The following is a 22,671-nucleotide window of genomic DNA, read 5'->3' as shown; positions in this document are numbered from 1 at the left end:
CAAAGTTGATGTTAGAAAGAGTGTATAGGAAACAATGAACAGCTCACCTTGGGAACGTAGACATCTAAGATCCTACCAAAACTACTGAAATATGTTCGCAGGTGTTCAGAAGTGGCCTCCATTGGAAGCCTTCCAATGAAAATTTTATTGCCCATCGTAGGAGTGGGTGGACCATACCCTGCAGGTGAAGTAGGGGTAGCTGGTGCACCACTGTACGTACTGGATCCATAACCAGTACTGGTAGTCGCAGCACCCGGTGCCCCACCATATGAAATCCCAGTACCAGAACTGGCAGCACCTGGTGCCCCACTGTAAGAAAAACCTGGAACAGAATTGGGGGCAGCTGGTGCACTATACGAGGCACTGGAACCATACCTACTATCAGAAGTGGGGCCAGCTGATGAAAAATTGTATGCACTAGCAGATCCATATTCAGCAGCGTAGTTTTGTATCGCTGTTGCACCACCGTATGAAGAATTGGAGAAATACCCAGCAGCAGACATTGGAGCAGGTGATGCAGTGTACCCAGGTGCAGTTGGGACAGCTGGTGCACCACCATATGAAACACCTGAACCATACACAGCAGGGGGAACGGTCGAGGTGAGTGCACTGCTGTGAGAAGCACTGGAGGCATAACCAACAGCAGAGGTGGTTCCAGCTGGAGCACTGGAAACATAACCAGCAGAGGAGGCTCCAGCAGGTGCGCTGGAGCCATAACTGACCACTGAGGAACCAGTGGCAGCCAAAACATGTTCATTGTTGTGCAAAACACCAGAGCCATACCCAGTGGCAGACATGGCTGCATTTGGTGCACTGCTGAGAGAACCATCTGAACCAAAACCATCAGCAGCAGTACTTGTGATTGGGGCACCTCCGTGTGGAACCCTGGAATCATAACCAGCAACAGAGTGTGCTGCTAGCCCACCACTCGCATATACAACAGCTGAGGCAGCTGCAGCTGGGGTCCCGGCCAGTAAAGAACTTTTGTCCATCCCGCTATCTGAATAATCCCATGCATTATCTGCTCCTGTAGGCCTCTCTGTGCCTGCTGCTCCAATTTCCCCTGGGAAACCATAACCTGCATAATCGTAACCTCCCATAGGGCCACCCATTGCGCCAACTCCAAATGCCCCACCAAACTGAGCAGCAGCAGCTGCTGCCGCAGCCATGTAGGCATTGTACAAGCTATACTGATCTGGAAATGATTTACCCCAGAACTTCAATGTCTCTTCCTGCACAAGACAACAAAAGAACCAACAAAAGGATCATCATGCATCAAAGGGCCATGCAGCACCTCAAGTGAAAGGCCATAAAAGCCATGCACGAACTCAAATAGCTCTCAGTGCTGATGAACCAGGCGTCTTGAAATTGATTCAAAGGTATGATCATCCCTATGAGACAACTATTTCCAGGCTGCTTACTTTAGGTGTAGCACGATCCACGGCTACCGTTGACCCTCCAAGTTCATGTGTCTCGTTCATGATTTTGTCCACAGCATCTGAGACAAAAACATAGAGGCAAAGAATCTCAGTAAAATAGGCATAAAGAGACATTAACAACTTTTTACATAGATTGAACAGTCTGACAACACAAGTAGTTTGGAGGGAGACCTGGACTCTCAAATGTCACAAAACCAATGCCACGATGCGTTCTGGAGCCTACATCCTGCAAAAGTAATCCAAGAAGGATTTAAGGGAAAAGAACTTTCCTTGTCCTGGACAGGCCTCAAAAAATCTAATTGATTCCGATAAGACTCTATCATCATTCAAACCATGAGGGTGGGTGTGCTTCCATGCCAGTCTGGTGAATCCACGTGTGAACATGGGCCCACTACAAGAAGAAAATGATGGGGAGACAAGGGAAAATGAAAGGGACCCAGTTCCCTTTTTAATGTTAAGCAAAAACAGGGAAAGGAACGTATTTACTCTTGCTTCCAGTGAGTCAAACTTTCACTTTATGGTTATATCACACTAAACAACAGAATCTGGAAAAAAATCAGTGCACAGATTTGAAAAATGACAGGAAAATGTAAGTACCTTTGGCATATATGCATCTATAATAGCACCATATGTCTGAAAATAGCTGCAATAAACACAACAATGGTGTCCTCAAACATGAAACTATGATGTTACAACAAAGTCGTTAGTCTTTATGCCTCTTAAATTCCTGACAACGAGAGCTATTCAATGTAGGTTTGCAATCATAGAAGCACTATGAAAACATCAGATAAACGAATTAAAAATTTAGCTTGCCTCCGAAATACATCATCTGTGACACTAGGAGGTATTCTAGCGACAAAAATCCGATTGATCTTTCTTGAGGCTGATGGCCTCATTTCTTCCTGCAGCAACTCCGCAAAACAGTTACCGACTTGATATCAAGCACTGTAGCTCGTAAGATGAGATTGTACCTAGCAGTTAATAGTCTTTACCCTTGGCGTGGCAATTTTGACTTCCAATTTACGATCATTCAGGACATGTTCTGCTGCAGTGGCTTTCTGGACCATACAATTCCACAAATAATCTTTAGGTCTCTCAGGCAAGGGAAAACGAAAATAAATAAAGATTTGAAAGACCCAAATGGTCAATGGGACCAAACAAAATATGAAATATGAAGGTCCCGATGCAAAACAGCAGGAAAATGTGGGAAAGGGACAAAGGAGAGGGAGACAGAGAAGGTTAAAGAGGGAAGGACAATAACAAACAGGCCAGGGGGATATATACATTGGTTTAACAAACATTACAGAAAGCAGGGGAAAGAATCTCACCCTTGCATCCTCTGCTGATATAAATGTGACATACCCAAAACCACGCGACTGCCCAGTCACACGGTCCTATTGTTGTGCCAAGAATAAAGAAACAACAAATTATATACCTGAAACAGAGCATCTTGTACCACAAGACATCTAAATTTTGTTCAAGCAAGATTACACTTTAGGCAGCACCCACTGACAAAAAAGCTAGAGTAATATTGATCAAATCTGACAAGCTTTAGATGCTCTGACAGCACAAACCTTCATGACGATACAGTCCTCAATTTCCCCAAACTTTCTCATATGGTATTTAAGTTCATCCGTTTCAACATCCCATGGAATGCCTAACACCTGTCTCAAACATCAGAAAGTGTAAGTTCTTAAAACCAACAGCATGTTATAACAGAAGGCACGTGTGACATCACTTCTCAAAATAGTGTACGCAGCTCTCGAAACGGCCCTACAGACCAAAGCAGACCTGAATATGTCACAAGATTCATTGATATTCAAGCTTTTTCTTTACGAGATAAGAAACCATAGCTCTAGCAATACATAGTAATCATGTGCATTTGGCCTTTTGTGACAAGGGAAACCATTCCAGTACTTCATGTCCTGGAACTCAGGCATTGACATGAATCGCAAAATACCAAGTTATCCAACTCAGGAAACAAGAAGCATCATAACTGATGGAGTGTGCCAGCCGAAAATTGCAATTTGACCAGGTTCTACCGATGACTGCTAAAAAGATTACAAACAATCATTACAACGCAGCCAGGTTTTCGTTCCTTGTCATAACCTGCATTGACTACTGTTTTGCACTGACTGTAATTACAGCACAGGAGTCTCCCTGCACATAAGCACCTGCGCTGCCATTGAGCAAAGACCATGCACAGTGGCAATGGAGGATCTAGACAACACTCACGACACTGGCAGGACAAAATCCTGATCAGCTCAACTAGTGGCCTTATAGGCCTGATTAGCCTGGCTATCATAATTTTCAAGCCCATGACGCTTCTCACCTGTTATGTTGGTTGTGTCGACAAGAACTTAGCACAATGAATACTTATACTACCCAGCCCCCTTGGTGAGCCAGAAAGGCTGAAGAAACTACCTCTAATAACCAAACTCAATAAAAACCATGTGCCAAAACACAATTTGTAGTCAAGCACCTCTATTAATGACAGGTACATGTGATAACAAAGTTGATACAGCTCGAGTGACATTCTGGCACGAATGATCCACTCCAAAAGTTTACCATGGAAAGCTTGCCAGAGATTGTTTCTGCAAATCTGATATTTGCATATGCCACAACTTGGTCATTTGGTCTCCCTCGTGTGTTTTAAATCTTCAGCATCGCTGTAATGTATATCTAATCTCCTTGCAATGTATACATGCGCAGAAGTTCTTTGTAGGCCAACCAACCAGCCTCATAAAAATAATCATAAACTATTCATAAGAAGGACACCTTTCACTTTCTTCAAAACCTCTGATAGCCAAGTATACCTGGAGCTATGTGAAGAACTGGTCAAAATGTTGCCAGATATGGTGTTAATGAAGCAATATATAACCAACCACAAGAAAGTGGCCCTGATGCACATGCAGACAGAAGCATCCCCTGGTCTACTAGGTCATCATATATAAGGGTTCCAATGCAAATGCAAGGCTGAAAGTGTAGGGGGACTTCCTCACCAGTGTGGCTTTACACAAACCACACAGCACACTGTTCAATGACCAGGTGCAACAGCCACACCCTTGGCAATCCAAACTTCATAAGCCATACTGGAACAGCAAGGGCTTTAACATTTTAGTTCAGCTCAGCTCTCTCTCTTTCTTCTCATAGTTTGTGCCTGCTTTTGAGCGGCCTCTCCCTTTTTCCCAGCATGAATAAGGGAAAACAACCTTTGTGATTGCCAAGTCAGATGTTTAAACCTGAGATCTCATTCCCAGAAGATTCCAAAAACACAAGATATCTCAAGTATCAATAATATTTCACGCACACGACAGTTTAAGGCTCAAAAAGACAATTGATCACCAAAATAAACAAACGCCAACAATGAACTATTGATGTAAAAAAAAATCAAAATGCTAGTGGCAACAGAGGCAATAACGTTGCTCATCAAATATATTTTGATGCATCATGGAGTTCGGAAGTCCACTGTTTCTGATAAAATCAACTGTTTGAAAGGTCACCTCCCCATCTGTAAGCCCCCATATGAGGAGAGCATGGGGGAGGTGGACCTGGGAACTGATGGAAGGCCACATGGGCAGCACTATGGCTGCCATGAGGGCAGGGATCGGATAGAGAAAAGAGAGAAGAAATGGTTGCCACATGGACAGCAGCAAGGCTGTCATGTCGGCAGCACTGTTCAAGACATACCTGGAGATAGAACAGGCGGCACTGATCAGGCGATGACATCAGCAAGTGTATGGGCAAGGACAGTAGCTTGTACAGAGCTGTTGGAGCAGGTTACAAGGGATGGAACAGGCCTAAACAGGTGCAGGACCAGCAGGACAGAAGGGGCAGAGAAAGGAGCAAAGTGGGGGCTGGCCCCTTGCCCTCTTACAGGGGCTGGTTGGGCTGAGCCAACCAGGTCGGTTGAGCTAGTCGGCCCAACAGACCAGCATAGGGGCTGGGCCCCTGCATGGAAAAGAGGGCCTAAGGCCCGGGGCGGTCGGCCCAACAGACCAGCATAGGGGCTGGGCCCCTGCATGGAAAAGAGGGCCTAAGGCCCGGGGCGGTTTTACAGCAGCCTGGTCGGCCTGTTTGGGTCAGTCAGATTGAGGCTGCTGGTCAGTTTTTTGGGGCAGGCCTTGGGCCTATAAAAGGAGGCCATTCTGCCTCATTCATTTATCACTTGGAGCAGCCAAAGAGACCTTACTTGGGCCTCATCACTGGAGGTGAAGGAGAGAACCTTGAAGCTGCGGATCACTGGAGGTGAAGGAGAGAACCTTGAAGCTGCGGACCTAGCTTGGAAGGCTGTACACAGGCAGTAAGGTAGAAGGATCTGGACGGAGAGTCTACATACGCTCGAGGTGGAGCACACGGGCTCAAGTCGAGAGATATCCGGCACATAGTAGAAGTACCTTGTGGTAAGATCAAGATTCATAAAAGACCACGCTCTGGTGGGACTTTGGATCTCTCTCTCTTTTTTGTTGTGTCCATAGTTTTGGATGGACATATATTGTTTTGGTAGCTTCTATATCTGGCTAGATTATTGTCTATTGATGAGTCTGCACATCTATTTGATGCACATAAGTTAAAGAAGTTAATGATTCCACTCCCCACACACACTGTGTGAGCTCTTGGGCTATTCTATTAGTCTTCCGCTGTGCGTACCCTCTCTTGGACGATTTCTAACAGCAACAAGTTCACTAGCAAAGCTTAGAAGCATCTACTTGATAATTCCAATACTAAATTGAGGTTTACTCCGATGGCCAAAGTGAGGCGCCCAATAACGTGAATTCTCTGAAGTTATCACCAAACTTTGCAGGAGAAGTCTTTACCTTTGGTGGCTTCCAACACCTCACTAGACATTTCTCTAATAGGCATGGCTCTAATAGAGATCATATTTTTGGCGAACACTCACCTTCTTATGGTTCATACTCGAGAGATGTAATTGCAACCAATCCAATTCATAAAAGATTATGACAAATCTTACTCTTAAGAACATGCGAGATAATGTCCTCAAAGATTAGAAACATCAAAAGATAAACTATGATTAGCGCAAGAAAGTTGCAAAGGATAAAAGCTGTTTAGGTGTCGTTGAATTTAATAAGGAACACGATTGTGTCAATGAATTTAATAAGGTAACGAAGCAAGGCTAGAGACAAGTTGAAAATCGTGTTATCTATGCTAAAATACTCGCTGCTCTTTGACTCGGGTTCACTCAGTTCTACATTTCGGGGCATTTGGAGCACCACTAGGCATCTAAATCTACCCCTTTGCATACGAGGAGTTTGCTGTAGTGTTTTGAAGCTAGAGACCAACCCATTCCTTTGCTGGTTCTTCGTCTCAGCTTGTTGCCCACCTTCACCGAGGCCTTTTCCATCATGACTTCGTAGTCTTTTAGTTCCTTGCTCATGGAGAAGTTTTTCCCACATGGCAAAGCAAGATGCAGCTGCTCCTTATCCGTGCAGGAGTTTGGGATGTTGTTGAGGACGACAAAGTTGATACACTTGATCAGCAACAGCACAAGCTTTGGAAGCAGCAGAATGCAAAAGCCATTGCCCTCAATGGTCTTTGCTTGGCTGACTCTCTCATCCATCATGTGGACTTCAAGTAAGTCAACAGCTAAGGAGATTTGGGATCACCTTGAGACATTATTTGATAATAAAATCACCAACGCCAAATTCTTTTTGAAGCTCAAGTTCTATGATTTGAAAATGAAAGAGAGTGATGAGCAGAGTGATCATCTAGCAAGGTTTCAATCTCTTGTTCAACAACTACAACCAGCCTATGATAAAATAAGGATGGTAAAATCATAATTAAGCAAGTATTATCCCATTGGCAAAACACCCACAGCAGAAACAAAACACAAGGGAGCTAGAATGCTCCTGCTCAAAGACACAGTACACCGATTTCAACTGGCGCCCTTTGCGGTATTTCTTTATTATTTAGGCATCCAAAACATAGCATAGCCTCTGCTTCTAGCAATCTCAGCCAATCCAAAACCATGTAGGCATCCAATCCCTAAGCAAAACCTTTCTGGCAACCTGCCTCCAGCTCTAGCAATGGAAATCACCCAACAATCTCAGCCATACCTAGCTGTTATGGCATCAATCCCGTGGAAAGCAAGGCTTGCACTCAGCCCTTGGCTGTTACCACACCCCTCGACTAACAACCAGTGGATTGCAATGCACAGCAAGGCACCCTAGCTGACCAATTGTGAGTGATCTCACCGCACAATCACCTGGAAAGAAGCCCCAGCTTGGAATCAGCCCAAAATCTCAACGACCAGCCTTCAACTGCCCAACAACAGACCAACCACGGCATCCACAGCCTGGTCTCTGTTAGAAATCAACAAAAGACAGACCAGCCAGCAAAAAACAAGCCCCAAAAGGCCCAAAAAGCAACTCGTCCAGCTTGTAGGAGCTTTAGAAGAGCCCCAGATGAAATCGCCCTCACCTGGCACACTCGAAGAGTACCTGCACAGCCCTGGAACCAAATCTGTCACGATCTGTGACATATTCCTTTCTCTATTTCTAGACTTATGGATGGTTTGATGAATGGACACTTGTGGAAGGGTATGCCCTTTCGACGGGACACTTCCTATGAGGCACAACCCTTCACAAGAGACATTCTATTGAAGAGACATTTCTATTGTAATGTACCCTCTCATCAAGGGTCACACCCTTCACAAGGGGTACACACCTCTTCATGCACATACACTTTGGAGTACACACCTTTTCATGTGTGACTCTTCACTCTCTATATAAGAGAGGCCCAATTATATGGATGACACTAAAGATACACTATAGACATTCAAGCAATACAATTATTCCTTGTTCTTTGCTATCTCAGTCTCCTTTCTCTTCCTTAGCACATTTCTAAATACAGTAAATCTAGGATTTCTTACAGTGGTATCAGAGCAAAATTCGCTCCTGCCTGTAGGAAATGCCCCCCACCTTCTAGCGCCGATCTGATACATCTTTTCCGCTAGAAGGATATCCGTGCATATTGTGCATGGAAGAGATGGAGAAGATGAGCGTAAAAATTTTTCGCGCCAACCCTGCCTAAAGTCATCTATGGCCTCTCCGTCTCCCACACATCACGAGTTGATGTGAATGGACACGACAAAAATCGTGTCTTTTCAGGTGTTTGGGCTGTCCCAAAACCAAGGGACGCACCTTTTCCACCACCGGACACACCTTGTGATGAAGAGTCCCGACTCCTCACCCAAGGGACACACCCCATCATGGACAAAAGGACGCACCTATTCATGGAGGGACACCCCTTTTAAAAACAAGGGCACAGCCCTTCATGAAAAGGTGCACCTATTCCAAGGGTCACCCCCCTTCGAATAGGCACACCTTTTAGGCACCAAGCACTTATAAAAGGGTACCTAGAGGGGTTAAAATGGAAAACCCAGCCCCAAACCTTAGGTTTACCCTAGCTACCCTAGGGTTAAATAAACCCACCTTTTAATTTTTGGGCAACCACCCAACCTAGGCAGCCACCAACGAAAAAGGGACGCACCCTTTGACACCGTACGGATTTGCACGCAGGCTCGCCTCCATCGTACGGAAAATGGTCACGCAGGATCTGCCCTCTTGCCTCGCCATTTCACTGCCAGCCTTGCCTCGCCATCTCGCTGCCAGCCCGCGCCATTTCGCTGCCAGCCCGCGCAGGTTCACTGCCAGCCTTGCCTCGCCATCTCGCAGCCTTGCCGGGCCATCTCGCTGCCAGCCCTCGCCTTTTTCGCTGCCAGCCCCTCGCCTTTTTCACTGCCAAACACCTTGCCATTTGCAGCCTCGCTTTCGACCCTGTTCCTTGTCAGCCTGCAGCGTGAGCACAGCGCCAGCCAGCCTTTTTGTCGCAAAACAGCCTGCAACCAGATTTTCGCCATTGATACCCTGCTCTCCTTGTTTCGCCACTTTTTTCCTGCCAGATCAGCAGCAGTTTCAGCCTCCTATCGCGATGAAGAAAGCCTATTAAATGCCAAGCCCAGATCTACTCCTCGCCACCCATTGCAACATGGACCTCCGGACAGAAATCTGCAGGCCTCTTCTACGCAACAATTTGGCAGATTAAATCATTGCCAGGTGGAGTCTTTCCATTCTACTTTTAAGGGTTCACTTGTCATTATCAAATTACAGCAAATGAAAGACGCTCCCTTAAAGCATGGAAACCCCTGGTAATTCACCTGGCATTTCAAGGACACCTCAGGCATCATCTACCACACAATATCGTGTTCAGATTGCACAACCAGCCCATTTCGGAGCTTTGGCATCTTGGGTCTTCTGTGTCACATGCCCTCCTAGTGATTTGGACCACATCCTATACCTTCTGCGTGAGGCACCTCAATTACATTACTTCCTCGGCACAGTCCAGGTTGTGTTCCACGAGACATGAAGATACCCAGAACCCGATATTCCTCAAGAGTTTGCTGTCCATCTTTGGAGAGAATTTTACCCCTCACCTTCGGCATCTCCAAGGTACTCTCCACCTCCTTCAGCTCCCAGATATCCTCCTATACAGGTTGTACCTACTCCAAGACAGTATTTACACTCTGAAGACACTCCTTCTCCTGGATATCCTCCACTTCCGACAACAGCTCCTTATCCCTTCTCAGATCCGGACTCTGCAACCTACTCCTATCCTCTCACGAGCAGTAACACCACTTTCGGCATCACCAGTGTTACCTCAGACAGGACCTCCTTTACCAGATTTCCACGGGTGGTTCCATCCTGCCTCGCCTGCCCCCTCCAACATGAGCAACCTCAGGGAGCAGCCCGAATCTTCTTCCAAGAATGGTACAAACTAGAGCGCAAGTTCGCGCTTTTCTCACAGGGATCTCCGATATGTCGCAACGCTCGCGTGAAGCCTCTCCAGAGATCAAAGACTCAAGTCCAAAAAAGACCCCTGAAGTCAACGTACGAGGCGAAACACTACTGCAACTTCAAATTTCCCAGCTTCAAGACAGCATCTTGGTCCAGAAAGTTCAACAGCTTCAAGATTCTCGCAGTACCACACATACAGAGGATGACGTGACGCAACCAGACGACTATGCGGATTCATTCCCACCAGAGGTAGAAAACACTGAACTACGTGCCCTCTACCGTTTACTTCAAGCTTCAAAAACTAAAAGACTTGACATCAAACTTCCGGAAGCCTACACTGGTCAACGCAATCGCCGAATAGTTGACCAATGGCTCGCAAAAATGCACATGTATTTTGATATTGTTGACCTCACTGAAGGCAAAAAGATCGCCTTGGCGGCCTCCCTCCTCAAGGATACAGCTTTTCTATGGTGGCAAAGACGCTTAAAGGACGGCAAAAGTGTGTTAACATGGGAACGTTTTGAACACGTGCTCCGTAAGCAGTTCATACCTGCCAATGCGGACTTCCAAGCACGTTCAAAACTCCGACATTTGGAGCAAACGGGCTCTCTGTCTTCCTACATCTCTCAGTTCACCACATTGGTGCTGGAGATTGATGGTTTAACTGAGGATGATCGCCTTCATGCTTTCATCTCAGGCCTAAATCCCTCGTTACGCATTGATGTCCTTAAAGCAAACATCACCACCACAGCTGGCGCTATTGCTTACGCAGAGCGCATTACAACACAGAGAAGTAGAGTGCTAATCGCACACAGAACTCTCCTATGGCCAAAGGTGCTCGCCCTCAAGATAACACCACGTTTCGAAAAAACTCCGGTAATCAAGGTCAGCGACAGTCTCAAGATCCCCAGAAGACTCAGAAATCATATGCTGGATTCCAACAGAAGCACTCCTCCAAGGATCGCGCCTCTTCTTCTTCACAAAGTCATTACCGACATCCCCAACATAAAGGTGCGGCCACTGACAAGAAGAACAACTCCAGCACAAAAGGACTTTGTACCATCTGTACAGGCGACCATAAATGGTTCGATTGTCCCAAGCGACCAAAGCAAAATTCCAATATGGAACCTAGCACTTCCCAAAGAGAAGATGCTACCCCAGCACAAGACAAGAAAGGCAAAGCTGTTCGAATGGCAAATACCATCCACCTGAGCCTTGCCAGCAACCCCGAACCTTCCCTGGCCACTCAAGTACTTTATGTTCAACGATCGATTCGTGGAACAACGGTCACTATCCTCATCAACGGTGGCTTCTCTCATAACTTCCTAGCTGGTTCTATGGTCGACAAACTTCGGTTGACCACCAGTCCTAGTCTCATGGACTATCAGATTGAACTCGCAAATGGAACCACTTTCTTGTGCAACACCAGGATCAAAAACTTGTCTTTTCGGAGGCCCAATTTTATGGATGACACTACAGATACACTATAGACATTCAAGCAATACAATTATTCCTTGTTCTCTGCTATCTCAGTCTCCTTTCTGTTCCTTAGCACATTTCTAAATATAGTAAATCTAGGATTTCTTACAAAATCGCCCTACTACCAGGCCAAGAAATCAGCAAAAACGACCTGATCTGGAGGATCTTAGCACAAAGACGAAATTCGTTTTTGAGCAGACCTGGCAGCCTTGGCAGCCTACACTGCCCTGGTAGTCGAAAATCAGCAAGGCGATGTGATAGAATACCCCTGGAGCACTCTCCCAGCTTGTGACTTGCCTCTCCTTGTTCTTCTGTGATCCAAAAACAAGCCTCAAAGCAAAGTTTGCCTTTTCTGCTTGCTTTTCAAGCCAACTGGCCAAACAAGACTCCTCGTACTACTTTTAGCGAAAGGGAATTTTTACGACTCTTCTGGATCACCAGAAAACTACCCCAAGGCACAATTAATACACCAACACGTGTACAATTCGCCTCGGATCACTAGGAATTAACTCTGAGCCCGATACATGTACCAGGACTCCCATAATTCCCTTGCCACCGAGGTCCAAGGTATTCATGCGTAAATTCAATTACATTAGAATTCACCTCCTCATGACAACAACTCTCAAGTTTGAAAAACGCACCTCATGATGAAGATAAGATGGCTGTCCTTGTGAAGAGTATGCATGGGATATCAAGTTTTGAGCAAACTCTCGCTGTTCTACGCCTTGTCACTACCACATTTGATGATATGGTGGCACTAGTTATTGAGAAGGACCATCGTAATAAGGAAGCCGCTCTTGCCTCTCCGAGCGATCAAGCATTTGCTTCCACAAGCAAATGGAAGACCAACAAGAATATTATTTGCAGGTTTTGCAAGAGGAAAGGACATATTGAAGCTCATTGCTTCAAGAAGAAGGACAGGAACAAGAGAAGCACCATGCCAATCTCCTTGCTAAAGAGTAGGCCGAACTTGAAGATCCCCTTGAGGAGATACATGCAGCCACAGCTGAGGTTCACGGCCTCTCTCTTGAGGAGCCATATGACTCGGATTGGCCTTTCTAGGCCCTTTATGCTATATGTGTTTGTGTTGAGTCAACAAAGGTTCTCAACCTTGAGTTGTCCCTCTAAAATGAATGTATTTGGAGTCAATAAGAGTTACTCTACCCTAGGTTGTCCCCCAAAAATGAATGTATTGTCTTTTACTTTGGTATGATGGTATTGACCACCCGGTTCAGAGTAAGGGGGGGTGAGGAGTGATGGTTTGCCCTTGCCGGTCACAAGCTAACTAAGAAGTCACTATCACACGGGAGGCATTGGATAGTTGGACTTGTTCTTTGCAGTATTGCAGCGGAGGGCGGATCAGTCTACTCCTTGCGTGTTCGGTCTCACACTCTTTGCTCTAAGGGGGATGTTGGAGATATCATAGCCAAAGAGTGTGTGAGATGTGGTGTGGTGTGTTGTACTAGGAGATCTAGTACGAGTTCATGTGTGAGTGCCACGTGTCACCATGGGACTTATCTCATTTGCACTTGGTGCTAGTGTGTGAGTGTGTAGCCTATAAAGGCTTGTACTTCACTTGTCATTTGTTCTTCATGAATGAATATGAGTCTTTCCATTATGTCTTCATTTGAGTATAATTCCCTCTCTCTCTCTCTCTCTCTCTCTCTCTCTCTCTCTCTCTCTCTCTCTCATATTCCGAAGTAGTCACCTCGTTCATGAGAGACCAAATCCCACAATAGGTGATTGTGTATATTGAGAAGCTGTTGAATGAGCACCAAATGAGAATATCAAGGGATGTCAACCACAGCTTTTAATTCAATGTGAACATCACTTCAAAATCTGAAAACGTTGTAACGTACAAGGGAGTTTCAGAGGAGGACTTTCTACTTGATGAATCAAGTTGGGATACGCCCCAAGTATTCTTTATCGATGAGGTTTCTTCCAATGATATTCGCCAATTCATCAACAGAATACTATATACCACCATTAATAGAGTGGGAATTTGCAATATTGTCATTTTTATTAATTTAAAAGAACAAGGAAGAGATGCATAGCACTTTGGAAAAAGTTTATGCCTCTGACACACACACTATGTTTCTAACACCCTACACTGATGGCAAGTGGATTAAAATGTCTTTTCTCAATGAGTATCCTCACGTTATTACTTTGTATGAAAAAGCTCTTCAGTTGGGTATCTCCAAGCAGTTGGTTCTCTTTAATTGAGGACACGTAACATCTGGTTGCACCATTATTTTATACATCTAATATCTTTTGTTTGCACATTTATTTTATTTTCAGCACATGTAACTCATACTATGTTCTTTTTGGTGAGAATCTATAATGACAATGGTCTGCAACTTCAGTTCAGAAAGTATATTCATCTTTCGATGTGTATGTCAAACATGGGTTGATGACCATGATTTAAGGCTAGTGTATGTAATGGATCTCTCAGCAAGAAATTAGAGCCATAAAGACACGGGCGTTGTATGGAGACTCAACCTCACAGAAATTACAAGGCCCACTCATTGGTTCTTTTTACCATCATTCCTCTCCATGGATTGAGTTGTGAGCCTTTCAGCATGCCTAGAAACTACAAGGCCTACTCACTAGTACATTTTTTACCATCATTCTTCCATGGGTTGAGTTGTCAACCTTGGCGTTGATGGCGAATACAAAGTTTAGTGACCTATCATGAACTTCGCAAAGAGCTTATTGATAAGGATGGTCGAGATTTGGATATTTCAGTTTAGCTGAGCCAAATAGTTGGAGATGTGAGATTTAGACATTTTGTTCCTGGAGACTTGAACATAGATTACATTCAACCATTGATACTTAAAATTTAGATATTTTGGTTCAAGAGACTACTATCAAAAATGATTGAAGACTTAACACAGATATCAACAACGATCGACTTATGAAAATATCAGAAGGATTTCACCATGGCAGCTTGCAATGCAGTGGGAAGATAAAGACAAAGATGTATGGTATGTTATCAATGTAGAACTTGGGTTCTTTCTGGTAAAGAGGATTCAAGATGTGGAATGCAAAAAAATCTGAAGCCCGAAAGATGACATGAAGAACATGAAAGGACTGACACAGGACTAGTGAGCGGGATATGGAAGAAGAAAGCAAGCAACCAGTTTCTATTGTACGCCTTTGGTACTTTTGCTTCAAAGAGGTGGAAAAATGTATCAAAGACATGACAAATAAACACCCTTGTTCTGAAAATGAAATAATAAAATATTGACCAACCCATCACAGACAAGGCAATGGAAGAAGGAGTTCCAATGATTGGCAATGTACCAAAATAATTGGAACATACCAAGGGAAAAACAAAAACATGGCTAAGAGCTATTGGATGATTAGGTAAGCACTCAATGACCAAGTTCTTTGAGAATGTGTTCCACCAAAAATCAAGCTACACTATGGAAGATCAAAAGGTCAAGGCTCCATCAAGAGGAAGTTTCTAGCAAGAATACTTACAAGTGTCATGACGAGAAATTGCTACTCCGTGATTAGTAGACATTAAAACATTATTATATATTATACGCCAATGGTGTAGCATGTATTTATATTTATGATGGACACCAACCGATTTGTTATGGCGGTGGATAGATAGACCTAGTTTAGCTAGAGCCATTGCTTCAAACAACATCAAATTTGGACATGTGCCACTTTTTCTATTAATAAAACTATACACACACGTGTCTCGGAAGCATAAAGTTGCTTCTTTAATTGACATACAATATACTCTCTTTTTAACTCAAAACTTGGTGGCTGTTACATGTGAATCTCTTCTTATAAATTTCCATTGAGAAACAAACAAATCAAATTGAATAAATTAGGCAATAGTCATATGATTGTCCACATTCTTATTACTAGTGTAATCCATAGTAATAGGAAGGGAAGGGTGCATTAAGGTGCGTTGAATGGTAGACGCATGGGTCATAAGCTAAGGGTAGATGTAAATGGAAAGATGGAACTTGAGTGATCTCAAGGGACATTAATGAAAGGGTTTCACCTTTCATTGTGAATCTCACATAGCATTCTCTATTCACCTGCATTTATCCGCCATATCTCTCCCACCTTGCATGTAGGTCGAAAAGAGAAACAAGTATGCTCATGAGGGCAGTCTTCCCCATTGGAGGGCCAATTGGCATTCAAGATTTTGCATACATTGCACCCATTTACATTCTTGAGAAGTCTGTTTCTTCACATTTGGTATCAGAGCAGCGACAATCCACAACTGAGACAGCAAGAGAAAAGAAAGAGTGTGCGGTACAGAGGTACGGACAGCAAGCGCATCGTAGGAGAAGAGCGGAAGGAAGGAAGCCGCACAACATGTATGCACGGGAAGAGTCCGCACGGGAGAGGCACAGGCCGAATAGGAAATGGTGGCCGCATCGAGGAGATTTGCACGATCGAAAAAGACGTAGAGAAGACGGGCGCAGCACGGCTTGGGCCGTCCCTCTCCCTTTCCGGCTATGAAAGAGGCTTACCGAAACTATCTGCAAAAAAAACTCTCAGCAAAACCTTAATTTTGCAGGTCTTGGGGTAAGGGCTTTCTCTAAAATTTATGGCTTTTGGATGGGGAAAGTGGTGACTCCCCCCGTGAGAATAGACCCTTAAAACCCTTAAACCGTGAGGAAAAGAGACCCCCCCGTTCTCCCCAATTTAGAGGGGGAAACCTATCGGAGTGGGGTGGTGTATCACTCGCTCGAAGATATACATAGTCATATTCACGGAAAGTCGGATCGGAACAAGATTTTAAGGGGTGGATCCACCCACCAAGTACCCCCTATAACGGCATCTAGAGCTCCAATCCACCCAAAACAAGTAGCCCAAACAGAGTGTACAAGTTTACAGCATTAAAACAAGGAAGAAAGGCTAAAAGATAAGGAAGAAGAGGTAATTTGAAGTGGTTTTTCGACACAAGCGAAGCGGGAGTCGGATAAGTACCACCAACTCTACAACACTTGACTTTTGCTGTAAAAATCAACCCCTTTTCTGAAATTACAGCAAGGCATTTTCTCTCTTGTATTACTAAAAGGTAAGAATGAAAGGGGAAGGAAAACTTGTCCTTTTTCCTCCACTACCGGAAGGAGATAGGGAGAGAACACCATCACCTACTCTTGAAGAGGATAATTTAGATGAGAGTTACACACATATTGAGTATGATAACCCACGTATAGAATTACCTTCATCTCTCCTTCAAGAATCTCTTGAGAGGGAGTTTTCCTTTAGAAATGAAGGGAGAAGGAGTCCATCCAAGAGCAAGGCGTTGAGTTTACGCCTTTAACCCAAAATCCCATACACATGGATTATAATCCAAGTGCAAGAGGGAGAGAGGAGTCTCTCGTTGATAAGCTGGTTTCTCCGTTTAGCCACTCATTGAACAATCCATTATGACAAAATTTGGGACTAAGAGAGTGCTGAATTTTGGGGATGACAATTTAAGTACCCCCTCGAAGAGAGCCAAAATCCAACCCCGATAGAGAATAGAATTCCCGAAATATGGTGGAGCAAGAGAGGCGGATAAATTCCTTAGTTGGATTCGCCACTTTGCCCATCAAGATAAGACCGACCACAAGAAGCTTGCTCTTGCCACACTGCATCTATAGAAGGATGCTTTGATGTGGTAGTCCTTATTACAAACGGGAAAAGAGCCTATTCTTCAATAGTCCAAGTTTGTAGAGCAACTTAAGGCCACTTTCATGCCTCCGAGGCATGAAAAGGAATTAACCTTCCGTTGGGAAAGGTTCGGTTAATTCGACAACGAGAGTAATGCTGATTTTACAGCTAGGTTCTGGAAGCTCTCTTTAGAGTTACTTGAGAAGAGTGAGGATGATAGAAGGAAGAAGTATTTAGCAGGCCTAGCCCCAAAAGTGAGGTATGAGATTGAAATGTTCAACCCAACCACCGTTAGAGACCTCACTAAATTGGCTGAGATTGCTGAGAAGAAATTGAACCCTTATACACCTTTCAACAAAGGAAAAGAGAAAGCTATTGTACAAAATGTTGACAGCCAATCACGTCCTAGATGGATACCATTTCCTTCCATGAATAACTATGAGAAGCAAAAGCTAGAGTAAATGTTTCGGATGTAGGAAACATAAGCCAAGGCATCCATGGCATAAATGTCCTACTTATTTAGCCAAGATTGCCAAAACCAATTCTATAAAAGGGAAAGGCAAAGCATCTAAGCAAGAGGGTGCCTCGGCCCTCTTCATCCCGGGAATCCATGGTGAACATACAACCGAGAGTAAATGCTATCCATTCAGCCAACATTGGTGTATGGATGTGTGAATTGAATAGAGAGTAGCAATGTTCATTATAGAGTATGGATAGAGAATAAAGAATTTCCTCCTCCGAGTAGAGCGTCTTATAGGATGAATAGGGTTGAAATAAAAGAGTTGCAAAAAGAGATTGATGATCTATGGTTTCTATAGATTAAGAAGCTCTTCATCACAAAATCATGGCTAGCCAAGGTCTATTTGGTTGAGAGAATCGTTTTAATACTGACCAGTTTGTTGAGAATATGTTTCAGCTTATTGAGCAGGTTACTATAAAGAGATTTCAGCAGCTAGGTTCAAAAGAGGATTCTCAGCATGAAGAGATACTGAAGAGGCACTGCAGTGGTACTTCTGCATTTCGAATATTCAGCATCAAGAGGAACCAAAACTTGGCGACGAGATTTAAGTTCTGATTCAGAAAAGATCGTCTACTATCAAGAGAAGACTATTTGTAGATTATGAAGAGGTGATGCAAATGCATAAGTAAAAGACAAAAGTGTACGCAAGAGAAAGTGACAAGAGAGAATCCAAAAGAAGACTTCTGTCCATTCAAGAAGGAGTTAGTGTCATGACGAGAAATCACTAATCCGCGATTTGTAGGCATTAAATCATTATTGTATATTGTACACCAATGGTGTAACATGTATTTATATTTATGATGGACACTGACCGATGTCATGACAAACATATAATCATTTAATTAACTAAATAATCATTTCTCTTGTCATGACAACCGATTTGTTATGGCGGTGGATCATCTCAATAGATAGAACTAGTCGAGCTGGAGCCATTGCTTCAGACGGCCACACACATGTCTAGGTCCTAGGGGCAATAGGAAGGGAAGGCTGCATTAAGGTGCGTTGAATGGTAGACGCATGGGTCATAGGCTAAGGGTAGGTGTAAATGGGAAGATGGAACTTGAGTGATCTCAAGGGACATTAATGAAAGGGTATCACCTTTCATTGTGAATCTCATGAAGCATTCTCTATTCACATTGCATTCATCCGCCATATCTCTCCCACCTTGCGTGTAGGTCGAAAAGAGAAACAAGTACTCTCACGAGGGTGCTCTTCTCCATTGGAGGGCCAATTCGCATTCAAATTCTGCATGCATTGCACCCTTGAGAAATCCGTTTCTTCACATTTGACATAACTCCGAGACAAAATCTATGGAACAAAATGGTATATTTGGTAGTTTCCACAAATATAAGAGAAGCAACTCCTAGATTACACAAAAAGTTTGGGCTCGGCTGGTAAGATGCATGGTAGATGGCTCAAAATGAGAAAAAAGGACAACCTTTACTTTGTAACACTCAATAGAGCGCCCACACAGGCATTGAAGACCATCACTCCTTATCAAGGATGGATAGGCCAGAAGCCTGTGATTTTACACATGCGGGTGTTTGTGTCCTTAACATATGTGCATGTTCCCTCTCAGCAAAGCTGATGGCAGCACAGACCACTACAAAGCCCGCCTTGTTGCGAAAGGCTATGCACGTCAACATGGCAACCTTCCACGCATCACGACCATTCAATGTGTCATAGCTCTATCAACAAATTGAACAATTTGTAGTGGCACTTAAACATAATAAAATTGTTCGTGTTTTTTCTACTTGGTTTTGATGTAAAATAGGCCCCCTTCCCTCATTGTTTGAGCATCTCCATAGGCATTGGGAAGTTATATACCTTTGTAGGACTAGAATAAGTCCAATCATGCAAATTTAGATTTATTGTTTTTCTAAAGACCAACTTGACATTAAGACAGCTTTACTTCAAGGTGATCCACTTGAAGAAGTCTATGCCAACCAACCTCCAAGCTTTGAGGTTCAAGATTTGCCGGCTGAAAAGGCCCTTTATGTATTAAAGCAGGCACCCCAAGCATGGTATGACAAAATACGTTCAGATTTGTTGGGCCTTCGAATTCTGAACAGCCCCATAGAGGCCACTCTTTATGTCCAGAAGAGTGAATCACATTTTCTGATTTCAATTCAATATGTGGATGACATGCTTATTACTAGACCAGATACACAGCAAATTGAAGCTGATTTGCAGAAATCATTTGCCATGACAAATATGGGCAGGTTGCATTACTATCTTTGCATCCAATTTGCTAGTTTTGAGGGGGGTATAATGATGAGTCAATCCGAGTACATCGGACAGCTCTTACAGAGCTTCCAATTCAAGGATTGTAAGCCGGTTTCTACACGTGGCTTCCCTTTCTCCTCTGAGGATGGGAATGACCATTTGATGCTACCCTTTACTGCCTTATCCTATTTAAGTCACCCCAGGCCTGATGTGCAATATGCAGTGTCTCACTTAAGCACGTATATGCACAAGCCCAGCACCCAGCATTGGCAAGCAATTAAACATGTCTTCGGTACTTGAAAGGCACGCAGCATTTGGGACTGTTATATATGATGATGAGTCTAAACTAGTTACCGATGCTTTCACGGACACTAACAAAGCTGGTTGTTTTGAAACCCGCATCTCTCACAATGGCAAGTATTTCATGCTTGGCTCTTCATGGATTTCTTGGTTCAGCAAGCAGCAGCCTATTATTTGTTAGTTCTAGAAGTGAAGCTGAGTACTGGGCAGACCTCACAGCTACAGTACCAGGCCACTTCTACCATGATCTACACTAACAGCTAGAGTGTTTTGGCCGTTGCACGCAATCCAGTCTTCCATGCCCATAAGAAGCACATTGACTATCACTATGTTTCAAAGCAGATCTTTTCACCAAGGCTCTACCACAAGCAAGCTTTACACTGGTACCTTCCATCACGTGATATTGATCTCCCTGTACTATCATAGGTTGCTATATCTATCATGTACCCAAGATACTTCGGCCATACCATGGAGGGGGGGTTTTGTTGCCACTTAGCCCATTGCATGTAATGCATGTACATACGAAGCACATTGAGGTACACTATTTCTATGGTAGACCAAAGTATGCCTGAGATGCATCTAGGATACTCCAACCATACCATGGAGAGGGCTTTGTTGCCACTTAGCCCTGGTATGGCCTTGTAGGCTAGTTAGTTATATTTAGGACACGTAGTCCTAGTTGACTCAAGACAGTTAGTCCTAAGTTGAGTTTGCGCCTTGTATAGGCCACCATTTGTACGTTCTAATCATCCATTTGCAAGTACACTTCAGTTCCTTCATCTTGTTGTCTCCTCCTTGCATTCTAGCTTCCTTTCATTGCTCCCCACATCCAACAATGACAAGGCAGCAAGGGTAAAGATATCAACAACCCACAAGTTGAAAGGCACAAGAAAACAAAGAGCCACCTACCTTACTAATGTGAAGCAAGCACAAATGGACATCTACACGAAAGGACAAGCATTGATTAGGGAATACAAAACTAATCCTAAAGACTCTCATTCTTAAACTGTTGTAATGAAGATCATCCTATGATAGAACTAGAACATAGTTATGCTTTATAATAACTATGGAGCTGCTTTATGCACTCAGCAAGAGCTGCCATGTGCACTCACTCGACTCTCTAGGTATCCAGAGGAAGTAGCTCCTTTTTTGTTGCTTGTACTTCGTCTCCACCCATGAAGCCTCTTGCAGATCTTACCCATGAGGGCTCATGCAGATATTAATGCATCTCTCTCTCTCTCTCTCTCTCTCTCTCTCTCTCTCTCAAACTACATGTCCAAGTGCATATGTACACACAACGCTTTATAAAGCAGCTAGAACATAACCACGATTGTCTTTTGAAAGCCCAGTATTGCGGTAAGTCTGTTCAAGAGATTGGCACTCAATTCATCTCTCTCTCTCTCTCTCTCTCTCTCTCTCTCAGAGCACTCAATTCATCTCTCTCTCTCTCTTTCTCTCTCTCTCTCTCTCTCTCTCTCTTACCTCTATGGTGACTGTACGGCTCAAATATACATGTTGTTCCAAATTTAAGCCTCACAAAGGAATTCTTGTGTATGGACTTCCTCTTGCACACTATTCTCATTGACCATCTTTGGCATGCCTTGCGCTCCTCAATGATCTTATCGTTGAGCCAAAATGTGAAGATCGCTCCTTGCAATTGCTGCCGATTGGCAAAAAGTGAAAAATCTCTCTCTCTCTCTCTCTCTCTCTCTCTCTCTCTCTCTCTCTCTCTCTCTCTCTTCCCAAAGTTTGCGGTATCATATTCATCTTTTAGATATTTATTCCCAAAGTTTGAGGCATCATCTCTCTCTCTCTCTCTCTCTCTCTCTCTCTCTCTCTCTCTCTCTGTGCTTGCCCACCATTGCCAGCCCTACTTGTTGGTCTGCCTAGCTCTGCTGCTCTCTCTCTCCAGGCCCCTCCCAACCCCTCACGCAGCAGCCCCAAGCCCCCTCCCAATCCTATCACGCATCCGCCAGCCCCCCATCTCGTCCTTTCCCTGTAGCGCTTCTCCTGTTGGGTCCTCTCCTGCAACACCCCCCTGTCAGGTCCTCTTCTACAATGTGGGGCCTTCACTGCATCGCAGGGCTCCCCTGCTTCTGCCTTGGGCCGCTATTTGCAGTGTGGGGCTGCCTTACCCCACCATTGCCTGCACACCTCTGCCCCCGAGCTGCCGCTTGCAGTACAGGGCTGTCTAACCCCCCCGCTGGAACTCCATCTGCAGCACGGGCTGCCCCCGTTCCTGTGTGCCCCCATCCACAGAGAG

At 44.2% G+C, this 22,671-nt stretch overlaps 1 protein-coding gene across 4 annotated transcripts in view; it reads right to left on the bottom strand.

The window, feature by feature from the left end:
* Positions 1–22,671, bottom strand: part of LOC147886076 (uncharacterized) — a 30,457-nt gene that overhangs the window by 747 nt on the left and 7,039 nt on the right. For 3 of the 4 annotated variants that reach the window (XM_087395415.1, XM_087395417.1, XM_087395416.1), the window contains exons 3-10: positions 3,014–3,103; positions 2,768–2,833; positions 2,432–2,497; positions 2,253–2,341; positions 2,037–2,082; positions 1,611–1,665; positions 1,422–1,498; positions 48–1,232 (exon numbers count right to left, since the gene is read on the bottom strand). In XM_087395415.1, the coding sequence (XP_087251541.1) occupies positions 48–1,232; positions 1,422–1,498; positions 1,611–1,665; positions 2,037–2,082; positions 2,253–2,341; positions 2,432–2,497; positions 2,768–2,833; positions 3,014–3,103 (1,674 nt within the window). Of the gene's footprint in view, positions 1–47; positions 1,233–1,421; positions 1,499–1,610; positions 1,666–2,036; positions 2,083–2,252; positions 2,342–2,431; positions 2,498–2,767; positions 2,834–3,013; positions 3,104–21,890; positions 22,069–22,671 lie in introns of all 4 variants that reach the window. The other variant, XM_087395418.1, reaches the window with a different exon arrangement.

Source organism: Dipteris shenzhenensis, chromosome 24 (assembly GCF_047967505.1).
Source record: "Dipteris shenzhenensis isolate YYH24624 ecotype China chromosome 24, Dip_SZ_1.0, whole genome shotgun sequence".
Taxonomy (NCBI): Eukaryota; Viridiplantae; Streptophyta; class Polypodiopsida; order Gleicheniales; family Dipteridaceae; genus Dipteris; species Dipteris shenzhenensis.
This window is presented reverse-complemented; position numbering and strand designations above follow the sequence as displayed.